General features: G+C 51.9%; 8 protein-coding genes across 8 annotated transcripts; 5 read left to right on the top strand and 3 right to left on the bottom strand.

Moving 5' to 3' along the window:
* Positions 1-341: 341 nt before the first annotated feature.
* Positions 342-1064, top strand: J4E86_001841 (uncharacterized protein; the record flags this gene model as incomplete). The annotated part of the gene is given in 2 exon segments (XM_051442404.1): positions 342-662; positions 681-1064. 2 exon segments carry the CDS (start codon positions 342-344, stop codon positions 1062-1064), a joined length of 705 nt encoding a protein of 234 aa, XP_051305992.1.
* A 92-nt stretch (positions 1065-1156) lies between these two features.
* Positions 1157-2904, bottom strand: J4E86_001840 (uncharacterized protein; the record flags this gene model as incomplete). Its single annotated transcript, XM_051442403.1, has 3 exons — positions 1157-1213; positions 1263-1418; positions 1465-2904. 3 exons carry the CDS (start codon positions 2902-2904, stop codon positions 1157-1159), a joined length of 1653 nt encoding a protein of 550 aa, XP_051305991.1.
* A 1504-nt stretch (positions 2905-4408) lies between these two features.
* Positions 4409-6318, bottom strand: J4E86_001839 (uncharacterized protein; the record flags this gene model as incomplete). The annotated part of the gene is made up of 6 exons (XM_051442402.1): positions 4409-4602; positions 4663-5066; positions 5116-5249; positions 5299-5633; positions 5681-5872; positions 5928-6318. The coding sequence occupies 6 exons, from the start codon at positions 6316-6318 to the stop codon at positions 4409-4411; spliced, it is 1650 nt and encodes a 549-aa protein (XP_051305990.1).
* A 1749-nt stretch (positions 6319-8067) lies between these two features.
* On the top strand, positions 8068-9198 carry J4E86_001838 (uncharacterized protein; the record flags this gene model as incomplete). The annotated part of the gene is made up of 4 exons (XM_051442401.1): positions 8068-8109; positions 8160-8314; positions 8392-8503; positions 8554-9198. The coding sequence occupies 4 exons, from the start codon at positions 8068-8070 to the stop codon at positions 9196-9198; spliced, it is 954 nt and encodes a 317-aa protein (XP_051305989.1).
* Positions 9199-9636: 438 nt separating this feature from the next.
* J4E86_001837 (uncharacterized protein) lies at positions 9637-9942 on the top strand (the record flags this gene model as incomplete). Its single annotated transcript, XM_051442400.1, has 2 exons — positions 9637-9909; positions 9934-9942. The coding sequence occupies 2 exons, from the start codon at positions 9637-9639 to the stop codon at positions 9940-9942; spliced, it is 282 nt and encodes a 93-aa protein (XP_051305988.1).
* A 75-nt stretch (positions 9943-10017) lies between these two features.
* Positions 10018-11838, bottom strand: J4E86_001836 (uncharacterized protein; the record flags this gene model as incomplete). Its single annotated transcript, XM_051442399.1, has 4 exons — positions 10018-11437; positions 11490-11524; positions 11586-11721; positions 11774-11838. 4 exons carry the CDS (start codon positions 11836-11838, stop codon positions 10018-10020), a joined length of 1656 nt encoding a protein of 551 aa, XP_051305987.1.
* A 1248-nt stretch (positions 11839-13086) lies between these two features.
* Positions 13087-13881, top strand: J4E86_001835 (uncharacterized protein; the record flags this gene model as incomplete). The annotated part of the gene is made up of 1 exon (XM_051442398.1): positions 13087-13881. One exon carries the CDS (start codon positions 13087-13089, stop codon positions 13879-13881), a length of 795 nt encoding a protein of 264 aa, XP_051305986.1.
* Positions 13882-14588: 707 nt separating this feature from the next.
* On the top strand, positions 14589-15509 carry J4E86_001834 (uncharacterized protein; the record flags this gene model as incomplete). The annotated part of the gene is made up of 2 exons (XM_051442397.1): positions 14589-15129; positions 15403-15509. 2 exons carry the CDS (start codon positions 14589-14591, stop codon positions 15507-15509), a joined length of 648 nt encoding a protein of 215 aa, XP_051305985.1.
* Positions 15510-15557: the final 48 nt, after the last annotated feature.

Below are 15557 nucleotides of genomic sequence, written 5' to 3'. Positions count from 1 at the left end.
GAGAGCTCCATTTCACGGGACGGAGTCAACCGTTACGATGCACCCATCTCTGCGGAGCTCTTTCCGGCGTCATACAATTACATGTAGTCATCATGGAGAAATGATGAGATGCCGATATTATTTTCCTAGTGACACGCAGAATGCCATGTGTGCGTTCCCAAGTATGGGACACTTCACGTTATGTGATGACGTAATCGCACCGTAGCCCACCTGGGCAAACACCCTGATGGCACGCGGGGCATGTTTGACGCGCCTTGCATGAACAGCCTCATCGCGATGTGAAATCAACGAATCAGCAAGATATCACGACCAAACTATCCTCACCAGCGGCGTTGAGAATCATGCCCGGAGCGAAGCACATTGTTTTCGATATAGTCGGCACGCTTGTGTCGCACGAGCATTTCTATGCCGTCATCGACCAACGCCTGGGCCCCAAACTTCAGGCCAGCAACATCTCCGCACGTCTCCTTGGTTTCGCTTGGTTAGAGAGCGCGGAGCGTGAGTACACCTACCTCTCGATTTCGGGCTCTTACGTACCTTTCGCGAAGGTCTTCGAATCCATCTTCTTCCGCATCCTGCATTTTGCTGGCGTAGCAGAGCCGCGCAGCGTCGCGACCGAGGAAGATGTGAAATATTTCATGCAAGAGTATAGGAAGTGCGAAGTCTGACCAGGTGCAAAGGAATGTGTGGACATAATGAAGAAGGCTGGCTGGACAGTCTGGGCGTTCACTAGTGGCGACCGTCCAAGAGTTATGGGCTACTTCGAAAGAGGCAACATTGACATCGACAACAACCATATTGTGACGTGTGACAACGTTGGTGTGGGAAAACCGGATCTCAAGGCGTACGAGAAGCTGATAGAAAAGATTGGTGTTGACAGCAAAGCTAGTGATCTTTGGTTTGCGGCTGCACACGGTTGGGATGTAAGCGCAGCGGGTAGGGCAGGGTTCAAGACAGCGTATTGCTCGGTGTTGGAGAAGGAGGCATTAGACGATGTGTTTGGCAAGATGGACGTTGTTGCTGCAACGCTGCCCGAACTTGCAGAAAAGGTGACTTTACAGTGAGAAGTAATGATAGTGGACGATATGTTACACTTGGGGTTGAATCTCTCAATTAACACGATGGAGTTGTCTAGTACGGCTTCTGCGCGCGCGACCTACCGGCTGCGCTTGATGTCGTCGGCAATCTTCTCTGCCAACGCGTATATCGTACTCTGGTGGAAAGTCAGTGATGCACGAATGAGGCGGAATAAGATGACATACCTGTGGATGCCCGGGAGGCAATAGTGCGAATGAACTAGCATCGACAACCCTCAAACCGGTCACACCAATAACCTTCGCCTTGCTATCCACGACTGCATCTGGGTCGTCAATCTTTCCCATCTTGCACGTGCAAGAAGCGTGCCACACAGTCATCAACTGCTATCGTTAGTACATGCAGGTTCGGTAAACTTGGTAGACTTACGGTATCGCGAACGGTGTTAAGGATTTGCTCCTCAGTCTCAACCTTAGGTCCAGGGAAGTATTCTTTTGTATCCGCAAGACCAGCCTTCATGGCGTCTGTAGCAAATGCTTGACGCATGCGCTTGTAGGCGGCAACTGCAAGGGCTTGATCAGTGGGGTCGGTCAACCAGCCCGGGTCGATCGAAGGGAGCTGAGCTGTGCTAGGGCTTGTGATGGTCACTGAGCCACGGGAGAGGGGAGCAACAAGAGCGCCGAGAATGGACGCGTATTGGTAGCCGTCCTTGGGCTGGCTTGCGAAGAGATTGGAGAAATCGCCAATATAGCCGGGTGCAGAGAGGTATTCGATCTCGGGCCAGGATGCAGGGAACTGGTCCAGCGCTGCGGCAGCTTCTGAAGAGATAAGGTTGCGAGGAGCCTTTTCCCAGGCTAGAAAGTCGCAGACGGGGTTGGTAAGAGGACCCTTCTTGAGCAGGCCATAATCGAATGCAAATTGAGCGCCGACATAAAGAAGGTCATTGGCGAGTTTCGTGAGCGTCTGGACTTTGTAGCGGTAGGTTGGGCCGAAGAAAATGTGATCTTGCATATTCTGACCAACACCCCGGCGGTCAGCAAGGACGGGAATGTTGAACTTCTTGAGCTGTGCAGCAGGCCCAACTCCAGAGACCATAAGCAGCTGAGGAGACTGGAAAGCACCGGCCGAAAGGATCACTTCACGCTTTGCGGTAAGGACGATTCCAAGCGGTAACTGGACACCAGTGGCACGCTTCTCGCTATTGAAGATGATCTTCTCAGCGCGAGTCAGAGTATACACCTTGAGGTTAGGACGACTCTTCGCAGCCTCAAGAAATGTTGTTTGGCTTGACGCGCGCTTCTGGTTGCCGGGCGTGATCGTCGAGCTACAATACTGAGCTCCCATGAGTTCTCCCGAGTTGAAGTCAGGCCTAGTCTGGATTCCAATGCCGTTCATGCCTCCTTCCATGTAGCTTGAGAAAGGTCCAGCGTAGTTCGCGTAGGAGACATCGAGAGGCCCGCCGCTGGCACCGAAGGCACTCGCGACGTATTCGGCCGAGCCATTGCTTGCACGAAGCTTGGTGTTGGGTGGTGTAAACTTGATGGACTTCTTGAAATACGGCATCAGGTTGTCGAAAGTGTACGAGTCGTCTCCGACTTCGTCTGCCCAGCGCTGGTACGAGCCGCGATCGCCTCGCTGGTAGATCATGAAGTTTCGAGCCGAGCTTCCACCCAGGCACTTTCCTCGCGCGTACTTGATTCGCCTACCATTCGCGCCGGCTTGAGGGGCGGTAATGAAGTTCCAGTCCACGAGAAGGTTCTGATCTAATGGGCTGGAGCCCGACCACAGAACATCTCCAGCTGGAGTCGACGACAAAAGCGGGTTCGCGATCTGATAGAGAGCACCGGCCTCAATGACAGCGACCTTCATGGTGCTGTCTTCAGACAACCGATTCGCAAGTGTAAGACCCGCGGTACCACCCTTTACTACGTGTTAGCGCAACCATCTCTTTACAGGCTGGCTCAAGCTAGATGAGCGACAACTTACACCGATAATGACATAGTCGAATTCAGCATTCTGTCTCTTTTCGTGCTCTGCAACTGGTACCGCAGAGACCAGAGAAACTAACAAAGTAACGAGTGACAATGAGGTGCGCATGATGAATGGCGCTGGAAGATCAAGAAGAGGCAGTGTCCTGATGATACCATATTAAACCTGGCGATCATCTTTTCTATATACGCGCTTTCGCTCTTTCCAAGTCCTGGGCAATGCTAGTGAGATCCGAATGCCGGGCTCAACCACAAACTATGGCTTTTGTGCGATCTTGGACACTACGTTAAGTTGGAGCAGTCGCAAACTACAACACCCCCAGACCTGGTCTGGAGAGCATGGCGCAATGAAAGGCTGAGCTCAAGCAGGTCTAGAGTAAGGATACCTAGCTACTTTGAACGGAAGATCACCCGACAAGCTTTTTAACCCAGGCCCCTCGCTCGGTTGCATGTGCCTACGAAACATTGGCTTCTATTATACGAACACTCAGCGAGCGTGAGATGCTTTTCAGGTGGTCGAAGCTCGAAGCCACAAATTATACTTTATTTGGAGGCTTCAGATGTCCCGAAGAGCCGAGGCCAGATTGGCAAGCTTCCCTACGATTACTTAGGTGTGTGTCTGAGCGCAGTGCGCAACGAGCCCCTATCCCTGGAGACAGCCGTTTGGAGCGGAATTTAAGTACCGCCTGCGTGCGCTATAGAATCCGTGCCGTCCTTTGGTCTCTGGGCCTGAGCGCTAATGGACGTTTGAGCTGGAACTTTAGCCGAGTTTTTGTTTTAAGTATTGGGGGCTTGATGACGGTGTACGCTGAATTCTGACTTGGCAGAGCGATGCGATGCTTCCTTGAGCATAGGCTTTTGCGAACATCCCACTACAATACAAAACGTCGTGGTCGAACATGACGAGATCTTTCCGAAGAACTGCGCGCACAAAACACCAACACCGGACTAACAACGTTGAATGCCTGTAGACCGAGCCACCCCCCGAATTTCATCTTGTGCTGAGGAGCGGGCTGTTGTTCCGCCCTCTCCCCAACGCTTCGCGCGTCGCGTTACCAGAATACTTTTAAGATCTAGACAACACCAAGCCCCGGGGCCGCTTGGAGAACGGGTTGCGCGAAAGAGCTACTAGTACGGGCGACGTCTGTGCGCACCATCATCATGGAACACCACCACTAGCGATTAGAAAACCAGTTTGGATGGCTGCATATGACAATCGGAGGATTCACAACCCCTCCCATTAAATTCGGTACTACCACACACCCTCAGCCTCCTGCTGACAACCCCCATAGTTGGAATACGGATATGCGCAAGCTTTCATCCTTCACAGGCCCAACTTGAGGCACATCCAAGATGCATGTTCAACAGCATCCTTCACCCAATACTCAAGCACTCTTGCGCGGAGTGAATCGTAGCTGAAGAGCCGGAAGCGTCACGGTGAATGTGTCCATTATCTCCTTCTCAAATGCCTCTCCATTCTCTCCAGGCGCGAAGGAGACGTCGAAATTCTGCGCGATCATCGAAAGCGAGATACGTAAGCTCATTTGGGCCAGGTTCTTGCCGGGGCAGCTATATGCGCCTACGAGAATGTTAGCTGCTGACTGCGAGTCTAGAACGACGACCGTATGAAATGACTTACCCAGAGAGAAAGGCAGATATGGAGCCTGATCAGTTTCCATCTCTAACCTCTTTTCACCAAAGCGCTCTGGGACGAAATCTTCAGCCTGCTGCCACCATCGAGGGTCTCTTTGGATGAGCGAGACTGGAACCACAACGTTCGTGTTGCCGGGAATGTACGTGTCGTCAATTTGGATGCCCTTTGCTGGTGTTTCGCGCGCTCCACCGGTCAAGAGGGCGGGACGAAGTCGCAGTGTCTCGCTGAGGAAATCATCCAGATAAGAGATCGACTTGACCTTTTCGTACGACCACTGGCTGTATCCGCCCGGCATTGCTTGGTCGAGGAATTGCTGGAGCCTTTTCTGCTTGTCGGGGCATTTGGCGAGGTAGTAAAGAGCTCCTGCGAGCGTGGTGGCTGTAGTTTCACTACATATCGTCAGCAGTGTCTTTGGGCTTCTACATCAGAATTGCCTACCTTCCGGCAATGATCATCACTCTCGAATCGTCCTCCAAGGCTTCTGGGCTTGGCGAGGCGGAGACGTCGTTCTCTTTGACAGCCTTGAGTAACCAGGATACGACGTCTTGCGGATACTTCTCGCCGTCCCAGGTCTAAATTTCATTAATTGTCTGTCACCGGTAGTACGATCACAAAACATACCTTGTGCTTTTCGCGAATCTGGCCTGCGCAGAAGGAGAAGAAGTCCGAATAGCCCGCCGCCGCTCCAGGAATAGAGCCCAGAACGTTCAAGAGCCACGGAACCGTGCTCATAATTCCCAGCATGGTCATGTGGGCATGCACTCCCTTGATAGCAGGGTGCTCGACACCGCTCGTAAGATTGTTAAAGTCTTTGCCGAAGCCGACCTCACCCATGACGTCGAAGCTGAAGAACATTGACCAGGTGGACACATCCATTGACGTTGCTCCTTTGGTTGCCAGTTGGGACTTGAACAAGTCCGCCTTTGCCTTGATGCGTGGTTCGTAGGTGTTGAGCGCTTTGTAAAGTTAGAGGTACTCGTGTAGCTCGTGAGCTTATACACACCTTTGATGGAAAACCCGCGATCCCATGCACGGCGACGAAGGCGGTGGCCGTTGAAATCCCGCGTCATATGTATGGAACATTTCTTTGGGTCGTTCCCGGTTTGGCCGTACCATGTTGACTTCAAACATTCCGAGTTGGGCCCGTAAAGAATCGGAACGGCTGACTTGCGTAGAACACTGATCTCTCGCGGACCTTTGCTGACTATTAACATCTGCTCGTGCAAAGCCTGAGTTGGGTGTTCGCTCACCTGTGCGCACGAAGTCACCGTACTGCTCGTGCATCTTTTCCAGCTCTCTGAAGTATTTGACGTCCTTCGCCGCGAGACTTGCAGCGTGGAATTTAGAGACTTTCGCGGCGAACGGCCCTGGGAATTTTCGACACCGGTGGAAGAATACTCGGTACATGGCAATGCTGGCGAGCAATCCGGTGCTGAAACTGGTCGCAAAGAGTAAGGCTTTCGCCAATCCGAAGACGTAGAACATCCCGAAGAAGCTCAAAATGAAAGCTGCCATGAAGTGGAACATGACCAGCTCAAACTCGAATGGTCGTATTGAGAAGTGGAAAACGATGCCACACAGAACAGCAGCTGCGACACCTTGCGACACGCTGCGCTGAGCGGCATCTCGAAAGAGTTCCATCGTCATCGTGGAAGCTCCGACAGTTTAGCAGAGCTCTCCAGTGGGTTTCAAGATGTCGAGGAAACGGGCAGGGCTTCTGCTCGGAGACAGAATCCAAGGCGCATGGCTTCGAATATAGGCGTCCCAGCCAACACGCGCTATTCGCCCACTTGATCGCTTCCAGTAAACCTCCGCGAGTTTTGAGGACGGCAGGTATCTTCACCACGGTCCGAAAATCCCCATGATGAAGATGCAGGAGTAGCGCGCATCCTTCGAGGGGGGTTGATTTAGCTAACCTCCGAACGGTTCAACGCCATTGAGCGGCCTCTGATAGGCCCAAGATACTCCAGGCGAGCCTTGCTAGCTGCAGCATGCCCTGTACAGCCCACGTCTCGAAATTTTCGGCTCTTTGCCAGTGACTGCATTGTCTGCGTGTTGACCCTGGGGCTCGATTCTCCCAACGATAACGCAGCTTAACAGCACCTGGACTGGAGCGGCCAATGTGGTCTTTCAGTGGGTGCTTGTATGCGTCTACATACTCTGGAGTACTATTCAGGAGTGTCGGGTGTCCCACTTGGGCTCATGTTGCAGTGAAGCTAACGGCTGTTGTCGTGGACGTGCCACCTGGCAGCACGGCTCTGCTAGCGGGGCGCGGAAGCGGCTCGCCTGCAGCCACGGCTGTTGTCTTCACCCGCTCCCCTGGGGACCACGCGTTGACGCCGGGCGACTCGACCAACGGGAACCACGTCTTGTTGCGGCAAATGCGCAGCACGAAGGATCCTTCGCCTTTCGCGATTCATGCCAGGCCACCCATATACGCACATCTCTCCCAACAATCGGGCCTCCTTCAGCTGCCCAGGGAGAGTCTCCGGGTTGGAGATCCTGTCGTGCTCTTCCTTTCGTATCTTGTGCGCATGGCTTTGCGGAAGCATGCTGGTATCTTCGTGGAGATTTCAAGCAGCTCTTTATGTTCACTTGTACTAAACGCATTCCTAACTTGTGCTTCTTGCCGGCTCGGGGCAGCCCTCGCGCTAGGTTAGGTTGAGGGTCGAGCCGCGAACCCACGCGGCCAACCTGCCCGCTCCCTAGGCGCCGGCTTAACGCTATGAAGCACAATTCTAGTCATGCATAGCGGCCTGGAAGCACAACTTACCCTGGAGGATGCGGAGGATCCGACAGGAATGCTTTAAAAACAAAGCTCAAATATGGACATCACTTACCGATCGTAGCAATGCATGCATCGCATTCGGTTTGATGCATCGGGGATATTCATCTCAAGCCCGTGGGGGTGGGAAGGGCAGGGTGTTGGTGCAAGGCCTTGAAACCGTTCGTAAACGGGGCGTAACGAGGACTTCTTTTTGTGAGCGTTCATCTCCTACAGGTACTTCTTGAATCGTCGAGCTTCCGCTCAGGTTGAGAGTTGACGTATTCGAGAGAATACTGTCGTGGCCATGGGACTGACGACTCTCCAGCCACTGGCTTATGCTGTGGCATACGTCTCTTTCTTCTTTGGAACGGTTTCCATATTCCTTCGTTTTTATTGCCGGCACTTTGTGCTGCGGACTAGAGGATGGGATGACAATTTCGCGGTCTTGATTCTCGTAGGTGTCCCAGATCTCGATACATCCATATTCGTATGACTAACAAGCTTGTAGCTCTTCAGTGTTGGACAACAAGTCGTCCTGCACATGTTCATATATTGGGGATGCGGACTGTACGACCACTTCGATTACTCCCTGACGATCTATCACTTACCATTAGCGCAGGCACATGGATACACTCAGCGGTGTTCAGCAGCTGGAGATCCTCAAGGTATGGTCCAAGATTGACAATCGATCCGGACGGTTCTGACCAGTATCAAGTGGCTGTTCATTGAAGAAGTGGTTTACTACTCAGTTCACTGGGTGATCAAATCAGCTTTCCTCCTTTTCTACCTCCGTCTTTCGCCAAGCCCTACTTTTCGAATAGCGGTATACATTGGCGGCGCTTTGAACGGTGTCATCCTGATTATCAACATGTGTGTAATACCTCAACCAGCAGCACCAAAAGCTGTTCTGAATACCGCTACGCAGTCCGTTCTGACCCTCACCGCAGTCTATTGGCATGCTTCCAATGCGTTCCCTTTGATGAGATCCTCCACCCAGGCACGCATCCAGATGCTGTCTGCATCAGCAAACTCGTCCTTCTCATAGGGCCTTCCATCCTCGTAAGTCCAGGGCTGCCTTTCCAAAGAACGAATTACTGATCAGGTTGCAGAACATCTTGGAAGACTTTTACATCCTCATCCTCCCTATATATACCGTCATGAATCTCCAAATGTCGCTTCGACGCAAAGCTGCAGTACTGGGCGTCATGGTCTTTGGCAGCAGTTCCGTCATCATCGCATGTTTCCGACTCATGCCCCTCCTCGAGCTCAACGACTCACCGGATACATCATGGGTGCTGGGGAAAATGGTCATTGTCGCGGCACTCGAAATACAATTTGCGATCATTGCGGTCAACCTGCCGAGCCTCAAGGCACTGTGGACAAAGTTTGGGGGCGGAAGTTCATCTGGATCGGGGCCTGGCGGAGGCAGCTCAACCCAAAAAGGCTACAAGCTCTCATCGCTTGGCCAGATTGTGACTATCGGTTCTGAAGCAAAAGGACCGCGGGGAACGAGATGGGGGAAGAAGGCTCGCAGAGGGAGCATCACACGGTTGGAACAAGGCGTCACAGCTACTGAGTCGGAAGAAGAGCTGTGTCGGAAGGGCGGAGCGACATCACAGACAGGGCACTTGGCACAAGAGGGCGACATTGGCGCTATCACGGTTACGAAGGATTACGATGTGAAGAGTTCAGACTGTTCAGGGCGCAAGGAACCCGCCGGCATTACCTCGGACTACTACTTGAAGAGTATGTAAGTCTCAACATCAAAAGTATCTATTATCGTCACATACACCTAGATCCTCACCGGTCCAATGTGAACGCGATATGGAGGCATATGAGCTATATATCTTCCACGTTATGCATAAAGCCTCACCAGTAATCCCCTCCGTGCTAAATCAGGCAAGCGTTCTTTGTGCAACACGACTCGTGCAATATTCTTTCCTATGGCCATCAACGGTATGGCCGCGAATATGAGTGGCTCGCAGCTCGCTACCTAGGTTCTGAGACCCAGTGGATGTTAACCACTAAATGGCGTGTAGCTAACGCTGCGAGACCGTATTTCAACATGCAAACTTTAGTCCGCGATTCCTGACCATCGCTCTGCACTATTCCCGTTCTTACTTTCTTGATACCACCAGCCGTCATCTCAAATGTCGTCTTTCGAAGTGGCCGTGGCCAGGTTTCAACTTACGATGTACCACCTGGCAGTCGTACTGTCACGCTTTGAAGCTGAGACCCTCCGCGTTCCGCCGCTCCTACGTTTCTTCACTGCAGGAGCAGAACCGTACGAACTCCACCTGCAGGCTTTCATGTTTATTGTTGCCCCGCTACACGCCTTCTTCACAATGCCCCTGCTCGACAAGCTGTCGGGCAAGCGCGAACCCAAGTCATGGTGTGGCCACCTTCGTCAATGTCTGGAATGGTACTTCCTCTATTTCACGGCATTCTGGACGGTCATATTCATAGTAAGCTGATCTACAACGCATCAGATTTCGTGACGCTGATGTTATCGCAGACTCGTGTGTGATCGCATGCTGCGAGTGCGTTGGTGTTATTTCTCACGTTATAATAGTCTAGATATCGTTTGCTGCATCAATGATATCCTGCGCAAGCTTCTCCGCATGCGCATAAGTGACACCTTGTGTGTGCCCTGGTGCCGAGAACGGCAGAGAACTCGCATCCACAACCCTCAGGCCACTCACGCCGAACACCCTAGCTTTGGAGTCTACGACCGCCCCGCTCGATGCATCTCTTCCCATCGCACACGTCGCCGCGCCGTGATGAATAGCGCCCATACCCTTCGTCCTGATATACTGTAAGATCTGCGCATCGGTCGTGATGTTCGCCCCCGGCGCTATCTCTTCTCCAAACGCGGATATGCTGGCTGCAATCGTGCGCGCGCGTCTGTATGCCGCTACAGCAAGTTCCTGGTCTTCGAGCGAATCAAGCCAGCCGACGTAGACGACGGGTGCAACAGCATTGTCAGCGGACTGGATGGTAACATTTCCCTGGCTCGTGGTGGAAGTCAAGATTGTGCCTATGACACCCGTGTCGCTAGCAGTCTGGGCCGAGGACAGTATGCGTTCTGAAGCTTGCAAAACATACTCAACGTTCGGCCAATCGCTTGGTAGATTCCGCAAAAAGTTGAGAGTTGACTGGCTCATATTCGTCGTAAAGCGATCGGGGAACCTCTCCCAGGCGGCGAAATCGCTCGCAGGACTACTGAGCGGACCAGATCCATTCGTCAAGTATTGCTCCACAGCGGCTTCAAAAGATGATGACTGGCGCTCCCAGGCACTTCTTCCAGGAACGTTCGTGCGATGGACGACGCCACCAATAGCGGGCGTATCTCGGAGATTCTGACCTACGCCGCTGAGTTCCGACAAAACGTTTATATTGTGTCGTTCGAGCACCCCGCGCGGTCCGATTCCAGAAACCATGAGTAGTTGGGGAGTATGGATGAAACCACTAGAGACGATAACCTCTTTCCGGGCATGAACGATGAACGGCTTCATCCCAGCGACGGTGACGTTCACACCTATGGCGCGCTTGGACTCATCGAAGAGGAGCTTACGTACCATGCAGGATTGGTAGATCTTCAAAGATGTCTTTGCAGCTGTCGGAGAAAGAAAAGCAGACTCAGTACTACTTCTCGTACTGTCCTCTGGCCTCAAGGTAAAAGGCCAATAGCCATACCCTAGGAGATTTCCGTCTAAGAAGCCGTTCGCCGCGCTTATGCCAGCAGCTGCATATCCCTCCGGACCGTATGAAGATATTGGCTGCGCGTACTTGGGCAAACTTAAATGAACAGGGCCTCCCGGGGCATCGAAAGCAGAAAGCGTGTAGTTGACGTTGCTTGCGTTCTTCGCGCGGAAACGAGCATCTGGGAGTGTGAACGAGAAGCTTTTCTTCATGAAAGGAAACATGTTTTCCCACAGGTAGGCGGGATCTCCAGTGAGGTTTGCGAACGAATCATACCAGCCTTTGGTAGCTCTGTGGAGCTCAGTCAGACCGTGCAGTACAAGTACGTATGGAAGATATCTACCTGTGATAAATCTCTTGGTTTCGTGCCGAACTACCCTACACATTTGCCCAAAGTCAGTTTCTTGAACAACTTCACTTGTTCAAGATCGGAACATACCCCAAGCGTCTTCCCCTGCGCATAGTGAAAGCGTCTTCCGTTTGCACCAGGTATAGGCTCGGTGAAGATACCCCAATCGATCAACGGCTGGTAATCTTCGGGATTTGGACCAACATACTTAGTCGAATAGTACGGTCTGTTTCCACGGTCAACATGTACGCCTGATGCACCATTTCACATTTACTCACATCTGGCTGTAGTTACCGTTCGATATCTCATAGAAAGAGCCTGCTTCAATGACTGCGACGGTCATGTTCGGCAACGCGTCTGCAATCCGGGACGCCGTCAGAGCGCCGGCCAAGCCAGCTCCAACGATGACATAGTCGTACGTCGCATTAATGCCAGGGTTTCCGAAGGAGTTACCAAGTAAACGCCCAGGAGCGTAGAATTGCTGTAGTAAGCTTGGACTGTCAAGGTCGGCTGAGACCAAAGAGGCCAAGAGACTGGCTGTCGTTGCAGATACGCGCATCTCGTCGGGATGTGATGCTCAACGAGGTACCTCGAACGCAGCGAAAGCATATATCGCCATCCATCTTATATACTGTAGAACCGTACTTCACTAGGTATGACACAGTCCCATGATCTGCAGACACCTTAAGCGAGTACAAGTCGGCGATGCTATAGCCTTATGCATTGTCGCAATGATGGCTTGCAGAAGATCTGTAAGGGCAAGTTGCCGTTCGCGATTGAAAGCATCCTCGTTGGATGTTCTGACAGCCACTAAAAGGATTGACGTGTGACGGCTCCGTCCCGAAGGCTTTTTTAGCGGCGATCAGTGCATGCCAAGCCTACTTGGGGTAAGAGGATGGTGCTTGCGCTGCAGGATGAGTGATGGCGAGTAAGCTGCGATCGACTGTGCCACTCGCATACATCGGATCGATCGAAGGATTTGTCCAGGTAAGGGTGCGATCATCTTGGTGCGCGCGTCAGAACCGCTTCCTGACGGCTTGGTCGCCGTTCGCTATCGCGGCGTTCGCTTATTCAACACGTTATTAGGACCATCAAGTGTTGCGATATTTCGAGAGACTCTTAGCATTCTGTCACGTGCATGCTATTCCTATCAAAGTAGGAGCTTTACTTAACATAGCAGCTTTCGTTATAATGGAAAATGCCAAGACTCTCTCGAAATATTGCGACACCTGATGGGACGCGTCTCGAAGTTACGCAGGGCACAAGCCTGTCAGCCCGTCGGGAATGTCATTTTGCCGTCCCGAGTATTAACTCGTCCAGCTCGGCCTTTCTTGAACAGAAAATACGCTGCAACCGCCAAGTAACCTGCTGTTTGTAGTGTCAGTGGTTGGCGGGGCGGATCGGCCATGTACCGGTAGCCGTTCGAGGCACATGACCGTCCGGCACGGTAACGCCGACACCAAGAAGCTACGAGATTATAAGAAGCACCGAATCAGCAATTGTGGCCGAATTCATTTCATGATTTGACATCAACACTGCCAAAATGTCTGTCCAAGATCATGCCCCTTCATCGCAGAGAGCTGTGCCCCATATGAATCGTCTCTCTGGCAAACACGTCCTCGTATTCGGCGGATCTTCTGGCATTGGGTTTGCAATTGCCAGCATGGCACTGTCAAACGGAGCTACTGTTGTCATCTCTGGATCCCAGCAAGCAAAGATCGAAGACAAGGTCCATCTTCTTCGATCCCTATATCCATCTCTTCCTTCAGAAAACGTCATTGGCTACGCGATCGACTTGAAAGATTCCGAAAACCTCGATTCAAATCTAGGAACGATGTTTGAGACAGTTACATCGAACGGCAGCAAAAAGTTGGATCATATCGCATTCACGGCAGGAGACCACCATTCGATGCCCAAGCTCTCAGACATCACCCTTGACCAAGTCATGCTTGGTTCCAAAATCCGACTTATCGCGCCCTTGTTCATCGCTAAACTCATCAGCACCGGAGCGTACATGCATCTTACGTCAAATTCATCCTTCACGCTCACGGGAGGAATCGGAACTACAAAGCCTCTGCCTGGATGGCTAATTCCGGCAGTCTGGGGAGCATCTGCAGAAGGGTTATCGCGTGGGCTTGCAGTCGATCTTGCGCCGCTTCGGGTGAACATTGTCAAACCTGGCGCAATCGAGACAGAAATGCTGCAAGGATTGTTAGCCCCGATGCCGATAGAGGCAAAGGAAGGCATGAAGAAACAACTTAATCTACTAGGTGCTTTTGGTCAGCCAGAGGACATTGCTGAAGCGTATGGCTGGATTATGAAGGATCGCTTTGTGACAGGCACTGAAATAGCTGTAGATGGTGGACAGATGCTTTTAAGCAAATAGCTAGAAATAGCATCTATTTTATTATTGTTAGGACTTTGCTCTACTCTATATACAAAGCTTCCTCCCTCTTATACAGAACAGTTACATATATCTCTCTTCGTGTTCTACAAATGGGAGATCTTTCCCGTGCGGCCGTCTTAAGAAGCCGATTTCCCTGCTACACCATTGGAGTACAAGTCTTTGTCGAAGACGACTTCGGAACGTCGTAGGTATCAAATGGCATTTAATTTGGGCAAAGACACTGGATGAACACGCCAAAAGGGCGACATTAGGACGCATAGGCACGATCTGTGAACATTGCAGGACACATAAGACATTGTGGCAAGCTATACAGCCCTGGAGGTGTCAGCTGATCAATGTCTCTGAATTTGACTCGATACCAAAGTGAAAGCAATCATCATAGCTCACAAAAAACCCAGATCTAGGCTCCAACTTCGTGTGAACATCCACTAAACCGACCAATTCTGAACTCACGAACGCCTCTATCAACTCAATAGCACAGCCCGCTTGTCACGAGTGCATTCCACCCCGTCCATTATTTCCTGAATTTCGCCACAAACACACCATCGAACAACATGAACAATGTATCCAACCCTCCACCCTCCGCCCCAGCGCAAAAGCGACGGAAAATGTCACTCTTCGACACTTTCCGCGGGCGAAACGGGGGAAGTTCCACCTCCTTCATAACCACCTCCAACACCGGCATAATGGACACAACGCACGGCTCTGAAACCGACGAAGAAGACAACGAGGACGAGGCGCAAGAGTATCTCAACAAGATGACCGACCACACAAATCGAAAAGTCGAAACCGTATTCGGCAAAGGCGTCGAAGTGTGGAAATCGTTCAACGGCACTATCTACGCCGATGTAACTGACAAGGTCAAGAGGAAACAGCGAGACGAAGAGGTGTGGGGTAAGAAGAGGAAGCGTGGTGGCGCGGACGGGCAGGGGAAAGTGTTGGAACAGCGATCTGATTCCCTGCGGAACTCGACGTCTTCTTCTAGTTATACCTCTACTGCTGCTTCTACGCCAACACGAGACCTACCGCAGAGTACATACTCCGACAGTACGATTTCATACCCTTCACTGCCAACAAGATACGACACCTCACTTCCATCTACACCTACAGCGTCGCAATGGGAGAACTTCCCGGTGCGGCCGTCTCAAGAAGCGGATTTCCCTGCTGCACCCCTTGAGTACAAGTCTCTTTCGAAGACTATTGCACAGCCTGGAGGTACGATTACAAGTATGCCTGGCAGCTTCAATCGGCCCATCAAGCCGTTACCAGCACGTATACACCGGATGGAGGGGGTGCAGACGACGGACACTACGTCCGCATCACCGCAGTCAGATCGATCAAACTTACAGCTACAGTCCGTCACTCCCCCGCCCTCTACGCCAACAAGCTTCCTTGGCACCATGCTATGCGGAGCTCGCAGGGTGATATCAGGGTCTTTTGGTAGTTTCGAAAGTACACAGGCGGACCGATTTGATGAGCGGACGTATAGGCTGTTACCAGGAAGCTTCTATGAGGCTGGCGAGAAGCAGAATGTCGATGATGGAGAAGAAGATCGAGATGCGAAGCATGACAAAGTGGAAGGAAGACCTTGGCTGAGGAAAGGGTAGGCGGGTCGATGTCTAGTCTCATAGGCAAGACGGGAAAGGTTCAAGAGT

Source organism: Alternaria arbusti (genome assembly GCF_024043155.1).
Source record: "Alternaria arbusti strain BMP 1465 chromosome Unknown scaffold_2, whole genome shotgun sequence".
Taxonomy (NCBI): Eukaryota; Fungi; Ascomycota; class Dothideomycetes; order Pleosporales; family Pleosporaceae; genus Alternaria; species Alternaria arbusti.
Note: the sequence above shows the minus strand (reverse complement) of the source record. Positions and strands in the feature narration are given on the sequence as shown.